The sequence below is a fragment of the Cotesia glomerata genome, linkage group LG8 (genome assembly GCF_020080835.1).
Source record: "Cotesia glomerata isolate CgM1 linkage group LG8, MPM_Cglom_v2.3, whole genome shotgun sequence".
Taxonomy (NCBI): Eukaryota; Metazoa; Arthropoda; class Insecta; order Hymenoptera; family Braconidae; genus Cotesia; species Cotesia glomerata.
In genome coordinates, this window is record NC_058165.1 from 197,794 (window position 1) to 217,385 (window position 19,592).

The window sequence follows — 19,592 nt, forward strand, 5'->3', positions numbered from 1 at the left end:
AAATTTACTGAGTATGTCAAATTTATTTTTAATATAATTGTTATTTTTGTCACGTATTTTTTTATTATTGTCTATAAGTAAGTCTAATAATTATTTAATTTTTTAAAATTATTTTTTATCAGTAACTTTGGTTGTTTTTTGGTGAAATTTTTAAAATTGTAATAAAAATTTATAATTCTATTGAGCTTGAACTCGCCATTTGTGAAATTATAAAAACCAGGGAAAATTTAAAATTTCTAATAAAGTTAATTATAATTTTTAATAATTTTTTTTTAGGTTCGTATTTTAATATAGATAAATTTAATATCCAATAAAAATATTGTTTATATTTATTAAAATATTTTTAATAAATCAACATTAAAATAAATGCTCTTTTATAATAATTAATCATTAAATTTTAATAAATAATATCAATTTTCTATAATTGAGTTGTTAATTCAGATGAGTCATTGTTTGAATTTTTGCGCTTGAAAAATTCATTGAATCTCATTGCAGCGTATCTAAAAAAAAATAAATAATTAAATTAAAAAGAAAAAAATTATTATTATTTTTTTTAAACTCACTCTAAAAAATCAAAATCAATGGTCGAATGTTGGGACTGTATCAAGGCCCAACAGCCCCAAAAAAAATGCGTCAAAAGGTTAAACTTTTTTATTTGTTTATACAATTTGGTAACTTGCTCCTCCGAGACGCTGGAAGATTTATTAAATGCTTGAAGATAGATTCTCAGCCAGGATCTTTGAAAGGCTTGATCGGGATACCGATCGTAGTCTACATTTTCGACGCCTGCAATTTAAATTTATTTTATAAATATTATTATTAATAAAAAAATTAATAAATAAATAAATAATTACCAACGAACTCGGCAAAGTGATTAGCAATATCAAATGCCTGGTAATTAAATCCCGTGTACTCAAAGTCAATGAAAGTGACACTGTTTACTGTCTTGTCGTAGAGTATGTTTGTCAGCAGTAAATCGTTGTGGGAATAAACAATTGGGCTGTCTAATTTAATGAGATTAGATTTTAATAATTGATACTCTTCTTGTAATACTGCATGAGGTTTTATTAATTCTTCGAACCTGAAATATTTATTTATAATTAAAAAAAAAGTCAACTAAAGCGAGGTGTTAAAAAAAAAAAAAATTACCTAGTTTGTTTTAGAGGATCGTGAAAGGACTTGGGCATCAACTCTATAAATTTTTCAGTTTTATTCCAAATAATAGGTTCCCTATCAGCATCGCCCCAACTAGTAATACCCTGGCAATACTCCCTGGGATCCAACAAATGCATCTGAGCCAGTCGCTTAGCAACCAGCCAATAAATCTCCGGGTTTATTACTGTTAACGGAGTAAGAACCTCTCCGTTAATGAATTCGTACACCAACCCGTTGTTAAATGTTGCATACAACGAATGTGTATATCCAGCTTTATTCAGCACCTGTTTAAATAAATGTCAATATTAATTCTTCAATTTATTATTAGAAACATAAATATTTATTTTTATTAAAAAAATACGCCGTACCCGAATATTTCTGACCTCATCCTTCCTGTCGATCAATAAATCTGTTTTATTACCGTAAATTCTTATCAATAACATCTCACTGTAATGACCTGGATAATAAACGCCGATTAATTTATTAGTGATTCCATTTGTAAATATCTGAAATTTAAATAAATATTTAATAAATTATTATTTTTATTATTTATTATAAATAAGTACCTTGAATTGTAATTGATCTTTAGGCCACTCGGGACGTAAAATGTCAACAATTATTTTAATATCATCTTGATAATTATTTTCGTCAATTTTTATGTCAATATGAACCTCTTTTTTTTTATCCATATCTTTAAAATAAATTTATTTTATTAAAATAATAGAAAATTTTGTTGGTTTTTTTTTTCTATTTAAATAAACCTTATACCTTGTGATAAAAATTTATACTAAATTAATATCAATTCACATCACTCAAGTCATCTTGATTATGCTTCATATATATCATCATCATCATCATCATCATCATATCTCATATTGCATGCATACTACCCCCATCCAATATTTATATGAATATAATAATAATGTCAATGGCAGTTGCAAAATATCCACATAAATTATTTCGGACTTTGATCTTGCAGTAACAAAAACATTTACTTATGATAAATCACAGAAAAAAAAAAAAAAAAAAAAAAAATTTTTAATAAATAATTCAATGCAATAAATTTTTTTGGTTAACTTGTCAAAAAATTAAAATGCACACTTTAAATGTCTGTTTACACAATTAATATTAAATATTTAATGACCTAGATCTGTCAAAGTTGATTATTTAACTGATATATAACAAAATATGATAATTGTATTAGTAGATTTTTTGATAGTTTACTTGTATTAACTTATTGACAATAAAATAATACTAAATACTTAAGGCGAGTTTTTATCAAAAGTGACATTAGCGCCACCAACTTTTTTTTTTTAATTTATAAAAAAAACTTGTTGAAATAAAAATATTATTCAAATGTTGTTTTTTTATTCATTAAACTTAATTAAGTGTCTTAAACATTATATACACAATATTATACATTTAGCGTCTAAGTATTATATAAAAAAAAAAAAAAAAAAAAAAAAAAAACTATTAATTTTTACGAAAATAAAAAAATAATAATAATTGTGAATTTAAAAAAAATTCATCAATTATTATTATTATTAATATAATTACTATCGGATAGCGTTGTCTAGTCGTCGGGAGTAATTCAGTACAAAAAAAACAGTAACGAATTTTTTTTTAAAAAAAAAAAAAAAAAAAAAGGAAAAATAATTAAAAAAAATCTAGGACCTAGTATATTTAATTTTTGTCTTCTTTTTTCTTCTCGTCTTCGCCTGGTTGTTCATCTTGGTTTTGATTTTTGCTTTCACGGTCAGCAGCCATCTGAAAATAATTATAATATTTCATTAAATTTTCCAAACTCGATTAAAAATAAAAAAATTCCATTTAAAAAAATTACCTTTTTGTAAGCAGCCTCAAAAAGCTTCAAGCTAGCTTGCTGAAGCTCATTGGTTTGCTTTTTAATTTCTTCTGGATCAGTAGAGTCCTTATTGGCAAGAGTCTCTTTGACTTTGTCCATCAAAGCCTTAATCTTGTCACCCTCTTCTCCAGGCACGTGTTCTTTAAACTCATCCAACTTGGCCTCTGTGTCATGAACAATACTCTCGGCCTGATTGACAGCCTCGACCCGCTCTTTCCTGATTCTGTCTTCTTTAGCATACTGCTCGGCTTTCTTTACCATATTCTCAATTTCGTCCTTGCTGAGTCCTCCGCTGGACTGGATAACGATCTGGTGCTCCTTGCCGGTGCCCTTGTCTTTGGCAGACACATTGACGATACCGTTGGCGTCAATGTCAAAGCTGACCTCGATTTGTGGGACTCCTCTGGGAGCTGGTGGGATACCTACCAGGGTAAACTGTCCAAGCAATTTGTTGTCTGCAGCCATTTCACGCTCACCCTGGTGGACCTTAATTTCAACCTGGGTCTGGCCGTCCGCGGCTGTTGAAAATACTTGGGATTTTTTCGTTGGGATTGTGGTGTTACGTGATATTAAACGGGTGAATACTCCTCCGAGGGTCTCAATACCTGAAATAGTTAATTGTTGGTTAATTTTTTAATAAAAAATTGTTGAATTAAGTGGCGGGATTTTTTTTTTTTTTTTTTTTTTTTTTTTTTTTTTAAATCAGGTTTTATTCAACTGTGACATCAATTTTTTTTTCTTTTTATCAGAGAGAAGATTAGTCAAAACATCATTTTTTATATTATAATTTAAAGATTATAAATATGAATATATATATATATATATTTTACTTACCCAAAGATAAAGGAGTGACATCCAATAAAAGAACATCAGTGACATCACCAGCAAGAACTCCTCCTTGAATAGCAGCACCAACAGCTACAGCCTCATCGGGGTTAACTGCATTGGATGGTTTTTTTCCAAAAATCTCCTGGACCGTGGCCTCAACTTTTGGTACTCTGGTCATTCCACCAACCAAGAGGACCTCAGAAATATCTGACCTGGACACCTCGGCGTCTGAAAGAGCCTTTTGGCAAGGTTGGACCGTCCGCTTGATAAGGTCACCCACCAGATTCTCAAACTTGGCGCGGTTCATCGTCAAGTGAAGATGCTTTGGTCCAGTGCTGGGGTCCATTGTCAGATAAGGAAGATTAATTTCTGTAGTGGAGGTTCCAGACAGCTCGATCTTGGCCTTCTCCGCGGCTTCTTTCAATCTTTGCATGGTCATTATGTCCTTGGTGATGTCAAGACCATGTTGCTTTTTAAATTCAGAGGCCAGGTAATTTACAATGGCGTTGTCAAAGTCCTCACCACCTAAAAATGTGTCTCCGTTGGTGGATTTTACTTCAAAAACTCCCTTCTGGATCTCCAGGATTGAGATGTCAAAAGTACCACCACCGAGATCGTAAACTGCGATACTGAAAATTTTTAATTCAACAATTTAGGTTTATATTTTTGATAAAACTCTTGTTTTTTTTTTTTTTTTTTTAATAAAAAATTTTATTTTGAATTTTGAATTTTAATAATCAGTTAATTTTTATCGTCATAATTTTTTCACGAGACGAAAAATAATAAGCATCATGTTAAATTTTTTAAGAAAAATTTAAAATTTGTGAATATCATTAATTAAAAAAATAAAACTTACATTTTATCCTCAGTTTGATTAACTCCATACGCCAATGCAGCAGCAGTTGGTTCATTAATAACTCTAAGAACATTAAGTCCTGCAATTTGTCCAGCATCTTTGGTGGCCTGACGCTGAGAGTCATTGAAATACGCTGGTACAGTAACTACTGCATTTTTAACAGGAGTATTGAGGTATCTGAAATGAATAATTTTATTTTTAAAAAGTTTTTAATAAATAAACATCAATATAATAAAAGTACCTTTCAGCAGTCTCCTTCATTTTCATAAGAATAAACGCTCCAATCTGACTAGGTGAGTACATTTTTCCGTCGCTTCCTTGGACCCAAGCATCTCCATTGGAAGCTTTGACAATTTTATAAGAGACTGATTTCATCTCCCTCTTTACCTCTGGGTCATCAAACCTGCGACCTATCAACCGCTTAGTCGCGTAGAATGTGTTTTCTGGATTTGTTATTGCCTGTCTTTTTGCTGGAGCGCCAACTAATCTTTCTCCACCTAAAATTTAATTTAATTTAATAAATAATAATATTATTATTTACTAAAATTTTAATAAAAATTACTTTTATCAAAGGCTACGTAAGACGGAGTAGTACGAGATCCCTCTCGGTTTTCAATAATTTTAGCTTGCTTTCCCTCCATGACAGCCACACATGAAAATGTCGTTCCCAGATCGATCCCAACAACAGCTCCTTTGACGCCATCGGACCTGATAATTATTTATATTTATTAAAAATTTTAATTCCAAAAAAATAATCAAGTGTCATTAAATTAAATTTTATTAAATAAAATTCCATATCAGTCTCATGAAATTTTCTCTCGAGCCCAGAGGGCGTAAAAAACGTGACCTTTCAAAATTATATAAAATTGATTAAACACATAAAATTAGATGAACTAAAAATAAATTTAATATAATAAAAAACAATTATCTGGAAATTTTGAAAATAAAATAATAACAATGATGATAATTTAAGCGTAATACTTACTTGTATCTGTACTGAGTGGTCTCGAATCTCTCACGTGGGCTTACTGAAACCGCAACTGACTAAAATAAATAATAAATTAATTAAAAAGAGAAAAATTATCTTAAATCCGAAAATATTTTTCGGACTTGAAAATTATTTAACTGAATTTTTTAAAATTCGTTAAATTTTTTTTTTATTAATTCAGCAGAAAAATTTTCTAACCTCAAAAAATAATTTCAACTTTTAGTGTTTAAATTTTTCTTATTTATTTATTTAATTAATTTAATTAAAAAAAATATATTAATTTAATCGAAGATTAAAAATCAATAAAAATTGCACCATAGAGAGCAAAAAAAATTTAGAGTAAAAATAATAACAAAAGATGAAATATTAATTCTAATATTAATATAAAACAGTAAATTAGAAAATAATTAAATTATTAAATTATAAAAATAAAAAAATACCCACGTTTCTAAAAATCGAAGTAAAATGTCGGCTTCTTCTAGTGTCGACGCGTGCGAACGAGCGAGATAATATTCGTGATGCCGACAGCATTTCTGTGTCGCTTTAGGTAACGTTGATTTAATAATCTACAATGACAATTTTTATTTTTACTATTATTTAAATTTATATTTTTAATTATATTAATAAATAATTAAATGAACGATTGATTAATATTTAGGGATGAAATTGTACCTTAAAGTCGGCTTAATTCACGTTTCACGTGTATGATGCAATGGACTGAAGATTGGTCTGCTAGACTGCTAGATTGGAAACCCTCGGCGAGAAACGAGAAAGAGACCCAATGCGCAGACGCGCCTGAGGGAACAACAGCCAATTAGAGGTAAGATACAGGAGAAATAAACAACAGGGCAAATAAAAGGAGAGAATGCTTTGGAATAAGAGAATTTACCAATTAGAAACAGGTTTAAGTATCACGCTCGAGAATTTTCTAGAAATTTCTTAAAACTTCCAGTTATTATTATTATTGTTCAAGTGATGACTGGAGAAAAAAAATCATAGTAATTTTGAGGGAATGTATTAAATAAAATAATTAACAATAATAACAAAATATATTTTGTAAAATTTTCATTTATTTTTTTAAATATTTTATTTTTTACTAACAATTAAAAATTTCCTATTAATATTCGATTTCATTTGTTTTTTATTTGAAATTTTATGTTATTAATTCACCATTTACACCATTAATAATAATAATAATAATAATAATAATAATAATAATAATAATAATCACTCATTAACCAGCCACTCATAAATAAATTATCAGTTAACTTCTAAATAAATCTAAAAATAATAATAATAATAATTCTTATTCGTTGCACTACACACTTATTAATATCATTGTTCCGGGAACAATCACTAACTCCTTCTATCGCCCGATATTAATAACAAACATAACCTCGTCAATCAATCGATTATTATTAATTAATTATAACGCGTTATTAATTCCAATAGGGAACTTTAAATTATCAAATTATATACCCTGGTGGTTCTTCAGAGCCGAAAAGCCGGAATTTTTTTTTTTTTCTTATTTTTTATTCAGGAATGTTTCATTTTCATTTTTTAATTTTCTACTTAAAGAATTTTCAAAAAACTTTTTTTTTGCATTAAAAGAAAAAAATAATTTTTTTTGTCCGCCCTATTTGCTCTGAAGAGCCAAGTTTTTTGTACCCTTTTGATATTAATAATGCGCAATATCACTCACTCATTAATCATTCACTCATTGACATAACCTCATAATAAAACTTACAACATTAATAATATCTTATCCATTAAAGTCAATAATATATTTATAATATTAATAATATATTTAATTTTTAATTAATAGTAATAACAATAGTAATAGTAATAATAATAATAATAATAATAACAATAATAATAATAATAATAACAATAGAATAACTTAACCTAGGTTATTTATAATTATAATTATCCACTACATTCTTAATATCAATGTTATTCAAATTAATATTAATTGTTTAATATTATTAATTAATTAATTAATTAATATCAATACTGATGACGGATAGAGATTTCACAGCTCGTAGAGCATTAATTAATATTATTATTATTATTATCATTATTAATATTATTATTGTTATTATATTATTAGTACATAATGGTTGTTAATAATTAATATTAGATAATTTATTAATTGTCCGTTAATTATACAAATACAATCACTTTGTTTAACCATTCCACTTGATTTTTATTTATTATTATTATCATTATAAAGATATCTTTTATAGGTTAGTTTTTAGTTTTTTTAGTCACTTTAGCATTCACTAGTATCACTTTTTGTTTCGGTTGTTTGGATTGTTGGTTAAGTTTTAAGGTTGTATTACCAACTGAGTGGATTTTTAGATTTTTATTAACTATATTTACAAATTCGTGGTTAATTGTTTTTAAGTTAGATTTTACTTTGTTTTGGGAGAATTGAAATTTTAAACTTGATTGTTTGCTAAACAAAAGAATTGTTTTCATTTTTGAAAATAATTAAATTTTTTATAAATTACTATTTTTAATGGAACTGAATAATTGAACCTTTAATAAATTGGGTTAATTTCTCATAATTGAATTTTTTAATGTAATTTAATAATTGAATTTTTTTTTTAGTGAGTTTAAAAAATTGAAAAATTTATTTAAATTAAAGGCAAATAAATTCAATTATTTGAATTACACCAGAAATTCAATTTTTTAAAACACTTTTTACAATAAAAATAATTCATATAAAACACACTTTGTTGAAAAAAAATTTTTTTTACAATTATTAATTATCAAGTTCAATTATTTTCAATTTATATAATTTACAATAGATACAAAAAAAATAAATACAATTTACTATAAAGCGATACACAAAAAAAAAAAAAATTTATACAATTTTTCAATTGTGAAAAAAATTTCCCTAACCCCCAAAACAATTTACATGTTTCCATACTGGTGCTGTCGTTGGTTCAAAAAATACTCAAACCCTCTTAAATACCACAGCTGCTGAATCATGCTCTGAATTGGGTCTCTATTAACATCCTCACTATTATTATTATTATTATCATTATCATTAATATTATTAGCGTCATTATCATTATTAACCCTAACATGATCATCATTACTATTATTATTACTATTACCATTATCATTATTATTAAATATTTGATTATTATTATTATCATTATTATTACCAATATTATCATTATCATTATTATTAACAATATTACTAGGATTTAAATTACTCAATTGTTGTACACCCTCAATATTAACATTAGCAGTCGGCAGTACTGTCTTCCCGTTACCGACAGTCGACTGTCTCAATTCATTACTGACATTATTGTTATTAACATTAATATTATTACAATTATCATTAATATTATCGTTATCCTTAATTATACTTTTGACAGTCGATAATGTAGAATTTGAATAAAGTGAATGCGGTGAAGAAATTCGTGTGCTAGACATCAAATTTGTCGGTAATAACGACGCGAACGCTGCTGGTAATATCCCAGTTCTGGTTCCAATAACACTTTCAGTTCCAGAAACAATGTCGGTTCCTAGAACAGCTCTTGTTGTCTTAGGAATAACCTCCGTTCCAAGATTATTGCTGATACCAGGAACAATGTCAGACCCCAGAGCAGTTGCAGTTGCAGTTGCAGCTGTTGGAAAAACTGTAGGTGTTGCTCTCATGGTATGAAGAGACATGTGTGCTGAGGATGACGTGGTTGAATAACTTATCAAGTTAACGCCCCGCTAGGGAGTCACATTCTTGGGCCTGCGCCCCCGACGCCCTCTAGTAGGAGGACGCGGGGACTCCTGGCCTCACTGACTCACTGCGGGGCTTTTTTTATCCTGCTGTTGGTTTGAATCTGGAGGTCCTTGTACGCCTGCGCCACCTTGGTTCCCTTGTACCTGGAACATTCATAATTTTATTGTATTTTTAGAATGTTGTTTATAAATTAATCTAGAGTCTAGATTAAATATTAATGATTTAAAGAACCCGGAACCATTTAAAGTTCGTGGAACCGTGATATATATATATAGAGAGAGAGAGAGAGAGAGAGAGAGTATAAAGATATTCAAACACTTACTTGATTGCCTGGACCTCCTTGTGGGGGTCCAGGGCCACGGTCAGGCGGCCAGGAATTCCCAGGAGTCGGTTCCGAGTGGAACTGATGTGGATGAGGAGGTGGTCCACCCCCGCTGTTATCATGTCCGTGTTGATCTATGCTATTGCTTGCATCGTACTGGGCGTTTTCTAGCCTTGTTATTAGTCGTTCGTCCTCTTCTCCGAACTCACCGCCCATTAATGAGGGTTCACCTACTACCATGACATCCTGGAACAGAGGAACATATTTAATTGGTCGATTTACCACCAAAAATAAAACTTTATAATAAAATAAATAATTACTTGAGACGCTAGTGTAAAATTTGGTCCTGGTGAACGTTTTTTACTCGGCGCTGGAGGCGCATTACTTCCCGGCCCAGTCGAACTATTTTTTCGCTTTCTTCTTTTGTTTGTCGGCCTCTGGGATTCTGTAAAAAAAAAATAATTGTTAAAAATGACAGTCTATATTTAAAATAATTAATAATTTTTAATAATAATAATTAATATTATTAGCGTAGAAATGCAAAGAAGAAAGAAAAAGCGTGTGATTTATCAAAATTTTAGTAACGTGTGACCTTTATCCGACAATCAAAGGTCGATTATAATAATAATAATAATAATAATAATAATAATAATAATAATAATAATAATAATAATAATAACAATAATAATAATAATAATCAATTAAAACAGAAATAAAAAAAAATTTTTGCACATGCATGCACACACACCAGCGACAAATAGACAGATACTTTACGTCTTGTCTTAATCGAGTTCTTTCTTTTCTGATTCAATTTTTACAAAAAAAAAAAAAAAAACAATCCTGACAAAAATTTTATAAATTTTTTTCAGTCACGTTGTTTTTTTCTTTTTTTAAGGTAATTTTGACTTTTTTTTTGTGTAAAGCAACTGTCCTTCTACCTCTCTTACCCGGCGGGGCTACCATCCTCTGCCACTTCTGGAACAGCGTCGTCTTCAGGCAATCTCGGGGCGTAAGTTGATACGCTTTATGCCTGGACATTAATTCTTGCATTGGTTCCAATATTACACATAACTGCAAAAAAAAAAAAAAAAAAAAAAAAAAAAAAAAAAAAAAAAAAAATTTTTAATGTATGGCGATAAAAAAAATCAAATAAATTCAATATAAATTTACCCTAAGATAATTTAAAGTTGAATTAGTAATGCCTTGTCTGGTGATATTTTTCGTTAATTGTTCGAGCATCGAGGGATCTTGCTGCGCAGTATGCATGCTGACGACGGATCTGGGCACCAACTCCCGGTGTGTTCTCACGTTCATGTGCCACGACTTTATCCTCATCAAATCGTCGAATGTGAATTCTAATATTAGCCTACCTTCGGTACACACCTGGAAAATCATAATCAACAATAAAAAACAAAACATCTTTCATTAATCAACACTCAGGGGGTTTCATCTAAAAAAAAAGGCTGTAGTTTATAGAAACAATTTTTTCTTTGACTTGGAACTTGAGAGGTTCCTAGAACTAGTAATGCGGAACATTTCAACAGATAAGAAAAATTTTTAGGAACAATGGAACCAAACAAGTTCCAAGCGGTTAAAAATTGATATTTAAACGATATTAAAATAAAAAATTGACTAATTATTGTCTAATAAATAATAATTACCTTCATAAACGGCGGTTTCCCGTGATGCGTCACCATAACACAGTGTTCGCAATCTAATGTAATAGAAGTATTATGAAACGATTCCTTAGGATGTTTCATATGATAATAAAGCTCTGTGACACCGCCTTCAAATATCGACCTGAAGTACCTTGGGATTAACGTCCTTCCTATCGCTGAAATATAAACAATTCAAATCAATTATCTGATCCTATATGATCCTTTGTCTTATATTATGCAAATTAAAGTATAACTTACTGTATCTTTTAGGTCCATCCTCAAGGCAAAAGGCGAGAGTTAGCGTAGCGTCATCCTCAAAAAATTCCGTCGCGAACGAATCCCACCAAAGATTGTCACTTTCCTGAAAAAAACAAAAAAAAAAAAAAAAAACCCACTTAGATTATTACCGATTTTTTAATATCTGATCTTATATGACGTTATCTGATATCATATAGTCATATTAGATTTATATAATTAACATATAGTACTTTTATTGTTAATTATATCTTATATGATTGTATCTGTCACATATCAGATATTGTCAAATACAGAACTTTTTTCCTATTTAATAATAAAAATATTGGTATTTATACTTGTTTTTCGGGAAATTTTATTTTCTATTATTTTTTTACATCAAAATTTTTATTTTAAAAAAATCAATTATTTAATTTTTTCAAAATATAAAGAAAAAAAATAAAAACAATCTTTTTTTTTAATTTCCAAAAGTATCGTCGTATATATTTACTCGAATGGTATACATAGAAATATCCATAAATATATATATATATAACAATTTTTACCGGCGACTGTAGAACGCTAGTACCGAAGAAGAAAAAAAAAGGACCAAGTAGGTAAAAAGAAAAAAAAAAAAAAAGAGTCATACAAAATATATATGATAAAAAGTGAAACAGCGAGTATGTACGGAGTGAGAAAATACATAGTAGTGGGAGGGAGGGGGGCAAGCTGGTGGGCGCTCATTGGCGCGCGGCAGAGAAGGTCTAGGGGTGGTATATGATCGTGTATATAGCGAGCGCAGAGAAAGTATTGTCGGTAAATTCGATCTCGGGTATAATTTTTAAAAATCGGTATAAAATCCCCGAGGGTCGGATAAATTTAAAAAAAAATACGATAATTATCGAAAAATTGTGGAGATCCGGGCCACCAATTTTTGGAAAATTCGGGCCCCTTTGGGAGGTAATTTAATAATTGATCGACGGAGGCGCTAAACCACGCTCGGGGACAATACTTTGGAAGTTCGGTGGAGTATATACGGCCGCGGGCCGACGCTCAGTGGAGACACTGGGTACTAAAAGGGGCTGAGGCAGGCAGAGGCGGACAGGGTGCCTGAGGGAGGTGCGACGCGGAGGATCACAATATGGGTTATCGAGGGGGTTACACCCCTCGCGGAGGGCAGGGGCACTCATTTTATTACCCAGGAGAATGACAGTGGTACTCAACTTTTTGGGTTTCGGGTTTTGGCTTTTTTTTTTCAAGTTTAAGGGGCTCAGTGGGAGGCGGGAGAGTTTTTCACCAAGTTTTACGACTCCGGATTGGAGGGAAATTTTTTTTTTTTTTTTTTTTTTTTTTTTTTTATTTACATCTTGGGGATTGTAATGGTATTTTAAAATTTTAAAGATTTTCAAATGTAGAAATAATTTTTTTGAACCAATAAAACCGTAGATCAAAGTCTTTTAAATTAAGATTAGTGTCTGAAGGAATCAAAACCTTTAAAAACAAGTACTACCTCCTTTTGCTGACTACCGCTAGTACCTTACCAGCCTCCCGCGAAAAAACCGCGAAACCGATAAATCACCTTGTTGTGACAGTCCGAGCGAGCCCCTTAAAATGATGAAACCCGAGTAGTGACCAATGACCAATGACCAATGATCAATCAACATAAACGCCAATTTAATAATAAACAATTGGTAACACATGATTTATTATAATTATCGGCGTGTGATCGTAGATCGCGGTATTGCAAATTCTAAGGTCATTGGTCTAGGTTCAGGTTAGAATTCCATTAAAATTAAATTAAAAAATAAATTGTTAATTATTAATTAATTACTCACCTCAGTCCTTGATTGTAACCTCTTGTTGAGTTCGTAAAGTCTGATATCAGGCTGCTGGAAGTATGGTGTGTGCCTCCTGGGGACAGGTAACGATCTGTCAGACCAGACCGATTGGTCATGTTAAGGTTCAGTGTATTTAATATATTTACATATTAATAATAATAATAATAATTATTATTATTATTAAAAAGTGTAATGTGTAAAAAAACATTCATTCATTGACATTCATTCAATATCTATAATAATATAAAATAGTAATAATTGTTAAACTAGATGATAAGAGTGATCATAAGAGACACGCATTAAGAGTCTCGACACGCAATTCCCACTACCCTTATACAGTAAATCAACTTATAGACTTGATTGAGACATTAATACCTTTGTAAGTTAAAGTTACAACTATCTTATAGATTATAAATCGGTTGTTATTTTATTAAAACTTTAAAAAAACAAATTAATTCAAAGACAAGCTAAAATTCACCACCTTCTAGTTTATTATTTAATTATATCAAATTTTTTAAAATTATTTAATATCTTTGTTATGCCCATTAAATTAAAATAAATGATTTTAAGAGTTTTATAGCCCTTTAAAAATAGATTTTTATAAAATTCTAACAAAATCGATCATACATTAGCTTGTTATTGTATGTATATTATAATACATACATGAGAAAGTTTAGTTCAGAAAAGTATCGCGGGTGATCGTAAGGAGAAAGCGATTAATAATTGTCCAAGGTTAGGAGAAATTCAAATCTAACAAGTATTAACAAATTAACAATCACAACTTTGTTTTATTTTTTTAAATTAATCATCATAGATTTTTAGACACAAAGATTGACGGATGAATAATAGTTATAATAATAAGGTTTCTAGTGAATTTTATGAAAATACATAGCAGAGCTTTGACTATATTTAGAATGATAAAAATACTCATCATACCTCCCGCATGACGAAGGCCTCCTGGTCCGTTCCATTCTCGATTTAAATTTATATTTTAAGTAATATGTCTACTCTACTATTATTTATTAAAACGGTGTTGAGGTAATTGCAAATTATTGACGTTTTTTTTTTTTTTTTTTTAAATAATCGAAACCATGCGAAAATTCATTTTTAAAAGACTAACGCTTGAAATAATTAATTTTATGAAAATTTTTAGATTAACAAAATTGTCGCACATTTAATGGACTTGACGATAATAGAAAACAATTTTTTTTTTTAATTTGATATAGTTGGATGATAAAATAAAAGGCGATTAATTTAAGCGCATTCTTCTTGTTTAGTCCTTGGTATATACTGGGGTAAGTTGGGTCAATTTCAGGAAAAACTGTTTAGATATTTAATTTTTAATTAATTCTTTAAGAAAGATAATAACTTTTTTTAGTTTTTACTAAATTTTTTGTTTACAGAGCTGCAAATTTTTTTTTTTTATTATTAATTATTATTTTTGACTACAGAATTTAATTAACATATGTGATATGGAACTAGTATTTGATGTAAATGTTCCTGAAAACGGCGTAGGTAAAACAAAGATCGCTTACGCGAAAGAGAAAAAGAGAAAGAGAAGAAGACAGTGGATACAATAAAGAGAGATGGTTAAGTACAAAGAGACGAAGAGAGACAAGTTGTTGAGGTAAATGGAGGTGGTAAGCCTACCAATATTATATGTGTATATATAAATATATGTTTATATATATTTATATATATATATATATAAAACGCGCGGGAACAGAGAATGGAGGATTGAACATAGCGGCCTTGAGAAGACGGACCAAGCAAACTCCGACGCGATTCGATGCGATGCAAACCAAGAAGAGAACCGACTCAATTCAACACACTAACAACTATACTGTACTCGTTTTACTTGAATTACTTTCAGTACATACTTTTGTATTGTATTAATATATGCATTTAATTTTTATTTTTGAGACCATTTTTTTGGCGATATCTTGCAAACTATTGGAAATAGAAGGAAAACATGTCAACATTTTTGTTGGCAAATTTTCCGAGCTACAATGTAAGTCCTCTGAGAAAATCCACTAGGACCAACGATTTAAAAGTTACAGACCTCTAAAGTACAAAAAAAGTTTTCCGCGGGCTTTTCTCTCTTTAGATTCTAAGCCGTTAAACGTTAGAAAATTTCTAGAAGCTCATGTTGTAACCCGGAAAATTTTCTAACCAAAAACCTCCTTTATCGCATATATATATCTCAAATAGTTACAAAGATACTGAAAAATAAAGTTTAAAAACTTAATAGCTGGTCGCGGGAAAATGAAAATATGTATATGATAAATTATTCAAGTAATAATGGTAATTGAAGTGTAGACAGTAGCCGAAAATACAGCACGTGACCCGAGGATGTATAATGTACATACAATGTGGCCTGGGGGGAAATTTTCTGTTAAAATTTAATGCCGTCACATTTTCAGCTCGAGAAGAATAACTACACAGCTTTAAACATTACTACTTAGTTTCTTGCATTATACTACAACTACCTGCATATATATATAGATAGATATGTATAGATAGATATATTTGTTTGTTGGGTATGGGTTCTTCCCGATCTACCTGCTTTTATTAACCTCGAGAGGTTCTCAACTTATTTGTCAACTCAATAATTTCTATGTTTAATTTATTTTTTTCTTCTAAAAATAATAATAGTATCTACAAAATTAGGTTTTTTTTATAAAGAGTCGAAATAAATCAACCGAATTTTTTCAAATGTTATAAGGGCCTTAAGAGCGCAATATTGAACCAATTTTTTAAAACCTGGTGTAAATCGGTTGATTAGTTTTAGAGTTATCGTCAAAATTTATTGGATCAAAAAAATTTTTACGATGTTATTCTTGAACCAGAAAATTTTTTCCTATAACTTGGAAACTACTCGACCGATTTTTTTGAAATTTGGTAGGATCTTAAGGATTTTAATCCAGGATCGATCGTGACCAACCCGGTCAAAATTAATTCATTAGTTCCAGAATAATAGTCAAAAAACTATTAAAAAATTACACTTTTGGCAATTTTTCTTCCAAAATGACAAGTTTATTGTTTTACCCTTAAAAATTGAATTATTTTAAATAAATAAAATAAAAATTGACCACCTCTGAGATAAAAATGAAAGATAATAAGAAAATAGTCAAGTTATACCTGGTACTGTTAGTGTTTATTGAACTTCCGTACTTTCTCGGGCAACTACAGTACTATGCAGTGTACTTGTAAAAATATGCGCTTACAAATTGTAAATTTGAAAATTACAATGCATATTTTTTATTAATTCTTTTTATTACTTTGATAAGAATTTAAAAATCCAATCATCAAGGTTTTTTCTTATCCTAAAAATTAAAGTGGGAACGAGTGACTAAGCGATAAGATAACAATAATAATAACAAATATAAGCCTTGGACTCTTTATACACTTAATACACTTAATACACTCTTTTAATTTCCGATTTACAAATTAAATATAGACTGTTATTAACTATTTACTCAATTGGTTAATTAATATTAATTTTTTTTTTAATTATTTTTCATAATTTTATTTCCCAAAAATTACCTGTAATACGGACTTCCAAACGGCGAGCAGTAAAAGGGATCATTGTGCATATGTTGTCCAGGTGGGGCCTGATGGTGAGGGCCCATAGGTCCAGGAGCTCCAGGAGGACACATAGGGCCTTGTTGGATTCCTGGAGCCATCATGCCGCCTCCAGGCCCAGGGCCAGGACCAGCTCCAGGGCCCCCAGGCATTACCGAGCCACTGGTAGCCATATGATGGTGCGGTGACCCCAACATATGGTGGTGAGGGTGAGGCGAGGGTCCCCCGGCTCCTGGGCCCATATGATGTGGCGACCCCTGCATCATATGTGGCATCGGGTGAGGACTAGGTGAGGCCCCGTTTAGATGGGGCCCTACTGGGCCGTGTGGGGTCGGGGGCCCGTGAGTTGGAGTCGTCGGTGGCTGTGCAGCCGGTAAACTAGGACCTGAACCCCCCAATGGAAGAGGCCCATTCGCCATATTGTTTAATTGGGTCAGTGAGGCCGCTGCTGACGCCATTGCTTGCAGCGGATTTGGGACCGTACTGTTGTTACTATTGTTGTTAATATTATTATTATTATTATTGTTGTTGTTGTTGTTGTTGTTGTTGTTAAGATGACTTAGAACGGAGGAAGCCAGTGGCGGAGAAATTCCACCGTGACACCGGCCCGAAAGTCCCCCAAGGCCCAAAGGCACTCCTGCGCTCGGGACTACGGCCCCAGAATGCAGAAGACTCGGGGGGCGCTGCGCCACCCTCACAGGCATCACTCCCCCCTCCACGACGTTTCGGTCTTTGCTACTCTATCAGGCCCAAAAATTTTACAAGGCCCACTTTTAGTTGTTTTTAATTTTTTGTTAATTGGGCCATTGTTTTTTGGCGTAACGATACTTTAATAGAATTTGTTGAGGCCTAAAATAAGTTACAATTTTTATGCTGCTTAAAATTATTTACAGTGGTAATTTATTCACTATTGTCACCATCCAAAATTCATAAGGCCCAAAAATTAAAACAGAATATTGTAAGGGCCAAATTTTATTTACACCAATACTTTCATTACTTATGATTTGACTCAGGCCTTAAATAAGGCTTAAAATAAATATTTAAAAAATTGAAAATATTTATTAACACCTTCCAGTACTTTCTCCACGTGTAAGGCCCAAAATTTTCCACTAATCTTAACTAAGGCCTCAAAAATTCACCCATCCAACTTTAAAATTGGGCATTTTTTTTTTTTTTTTTTTTTTTTTTTCCCGACAAATAAGGCTTAAAATTCCAAATTTTTTTCTACATACTCCAGCAGTACTTCCACTAAATTGTTTTTTTCACAATAAAGCCAAAAAAAAAAACCACCTAGAGTATTCCAGCCATAAATTGTTGAATAAAAAAGGAAAAACAACTGATAAGGCCCAAAGATTCTAATGGTTGTTTGAAAACATTGGCACAAAAAAAAACTTTATTCACAGGCACAAACAGATACAGACACTTTATCCACGTGTCACATGGTAATTGCACAGCACAAAAAAATAACACATGGGCAAAGTAATGCGGTGAGTACAAGTCATTACTGAGACTAAAATCATGATGATAATAACAACAATATTAATGATAATAATAGTAATAATACTTTTGAGTACAGTGAGTAAAATACAAACGTGTATGCGACTTGTTAGACGGTCGCGTTACTGCGGACTGAGCGGGTGTGTCGGCGCTGCAGTCGTCATTACCAGTTTTGCTTTGGCTCGACTCGACACTGGGCTACCGAACTGCCGACGAGTACAACCGGTGAAGAGATGGAGGAGGGATGACCGCGCAGGACTACTAAGAAAGAAAGAAAGAAAGAGAGAGAGAGAGAGAGAGAGAGAGTTTAATATATGTATAGTGTGCTGCTCGCTAGAAGAGTGAAAAATAATTCGGCAGAGGCCACGTGAAACTAAAACTTTATAAACTTTGTTTTTTGTTTCATTTTGTCTTTGGGTCATTTTTTAAATTGTTTTAATCATTTGGAACTTTTGATTTTTGGAGAAAATTTTTAATAGAAGGGTTTACATTTTTTCTCTCTCTCGCCCTCTATTGGACAAACGAAAGTATCTCTGTCATACTTGTACAACTTATGAAATCTTAAAACGCATTTTATGCATAAATAAATGAAAATTTTCTAAAAAAGCGCTTCGCTCTTCGATAGATAATTTAATTACCTATCGAAAAGTGAAGCATTTTTTTCAAAATTTTATCTTATTCATGAGCAAAACTCGTTTGAAAATCAACTATCAACCGCTCTTAAATTGAGTTATTTTTTAGAAAAAAAAATTTTTGACGAAAAAATTAACGTTGAAAATTGACTGAATTTGATAAAAATTTATGAAAATTGTCCAGTTTTAAAATGGTTTCTTTAGAATTTAAGTCAAATTATTTTTTTTTCGAAATACGGAATTTTCTAAAGTTCCTAAAAATTTACAAAAAAAAAGTCCCCTAGATAAACAAAAATTCTCTAGGTTTTAAAAAATGACCAAAAGTGTAGATTTTATCTACACTGATGAAAAACTTAACTTGACTCAAGAGCAAAAATCTTG

At 30.7% G+C, this 19,592-nt stretch overlaps 4 protein-coding genes across 8 annotated transcripts in view; all 4 read right to left on the reverse strand.

Moving 5' to 3' along the window:
* Positions 1-374: 374 nt before the first annotated feature.
* Positions 375-2,180, reverse strand: LOC123270475 (ethanolamine kinase 1). The gene is made up of 7 exons (XM_044736550.1): positions 1,924-2,180; positions 1,722-1,848; positions 1,524-1,661; positions 1,150-1,439; positions 855-1,081; positions 564-786; positions 375-500 (listed from the first exon to the last, which is right to left on the reverse strand). Exons 2-7 carry the CDS (start codon positions 1,842-1,844, stop codon positions 419-421), a joined length of 1,083 nt encoding a protein of 360 aa, XP_044592485.1. The 5' UTR covers positions 1,845-1,848; positions 1,924-2,180; the 3' UTR covers positions 375-418.
* Positions 2,181-2,501: 321 nt separating this feature from the next.
* On the reverse strand, positions 2,502-6,490 carry LOC123270459 (heat shock 70 kDa protein cognate 5). Its single transcript, XM_044736526.1, has 9 exons — positions 6,364-6,490; positions 6,136-6,257; positions 5,689-5,747; positions 5,266-5,411; positions 4,945-5,200; positions 4,704-4,880; positions 3,854-4,476; positions 2,999-3,624; positions 2,502-2,922 (listed from the first exon to the last, which is right to left on the reverse strand). The coding sequence occupies exons 2-9, from the start codon at positions 6,220-6,222 to the stop codon at positions 2,839-2,841; spliced, it is 2,058 nt and encodes a 685-aa protein (XP_044592461.1). The 5' UTR covers positions 6,223-6,257; positions 6,364-6,490; the 3' UTR covers positions 2,502-2,838.
* Positions 6,491-8,493: 2,003 nt separating this feature from the next.
* LOC123270480 (GATA zinc finger domain-containing protein 14-like) lies at positions 8,494-9,381 on the reverse strand. The gene is made up of 2 exons (XM_044736558.1): positions 8,847-9,381; positions 8,494-8,738 (listed from the first exon to the last, which is right to left on the reverse strand). Exons 1-2 carry the CDS (start codon positions 9,379-9,381, stop codon positions 8,611-8,613), a joined length of 663 nt encoding a protein of 220 aa, XP_044592493.1. The 3' UTR covers positions 8,494-8,610.
* Positions 8,893-19,592, reverse strand: part of LOC123270444 — a 33,195-nt gene continuing 22,495 nt past the window's right edge. Inside the window, exons 6-14 of one of the 5 annotated variants that reach the window (XM_044736486.1) lie at positions 17,044-17,630; positions 13,495-13,588; positions 11,684-11,786; positions 11,429-11,601; positions 10,938-11,159; positions 10,706-10,838; positions 10,088-10,212; positions 9,768-10,013; positions 8,893-9,588 (exon numbers count right to left, since the gene is read on the reverse strand). In XM_044736486.1, the coding sequence (XP_044592421.1) occupies positions 9,499-9,588; positions 9,768-10,013; positions 10,088-10,212; positions 10,706-10,838; positions 10,938-11,159; positions 11,429-11,601; positions 11,684-11,786; positions 13,495-13,588; positions 17,044-17,630 (1,773 nt within the window). In that variant the 3' untranslated portion in view covers positions 8,893-9,498. The remainder of the gene's footprint in view (positions 9,589-9,767; positions 10,014-10,087; positions 10,213-10,705; positions 10,839-10,937; positions 11,160-11,428; positions 11,602-11,683; positions 11,787-13,494; positions 13,589-17,043; positions 17,631-19,592) is intronic. The other 4 variants (XM_044736489.1, XM_044736487.1, XM_044736490.1 and 1 more) reach the window with 4 other exon arrangements.

Excerpts from the sequence above, each read along its gene's own strand:
- LOC123270475 (XM_044736550.1), bottom strand. The coding sequence starts at position 1,844 with ATGGATAAAAAAAAAGAGGTTCATATTGACATAAAAATTGACGAAAAT. Across the intron at positions 1,082-1,149 it reads GATCCTCTAAAACAAACTAG|GTTCGAAGAATTAATAAAAC; the intron begins GTAATTTTTTTT and ends TAAATATTTCAG. Across the intron at positions 501-563 it reads ATTGATTTTGATTTTTTAGA|ATACGCTGCAATGAGATTCA; the intron begins GTGAGTTTAAAA and ends ATTTTTTTTTAG.
- LOC123270459 (XM_044736526.1), bottom strand. The coding sequence starts at position 6,222 with ATGCTGTCGGCATCACGAATATTATCTCGCTCGTTCGCACGCGTCGAC. Across the intron at positions 5,201-5,265 it reads TTACGTAGCCTTTGATAAAA|GTGGAGAAAGATTAGTTGGC; the intron begins GTAATTTTTATT and ends ATTAAATTTTAG. Across the intron at positions 4,477-4,703 it reads AATCAAACTGAGGATAAAAT|TATCGCAGTTTACGATCTCG; the intron begins GTAAGTTTTATT and ends AAAAATTTTCAG.
- LOC123270480 (XM_044736558.1), bottom strand. The coding sequence starts at position 9,381 with ATGTCTCTTCATACCATGAGAGCAACACCTACAGTTTTTCCAACAGCT. Across the intron at positions 8,739-8,846 it reads TAATAATAATGATAATAATA|ATAATAATAATAATAATAGT; the intron begins ATAATCAAATAT and ends TTAATGATAATG.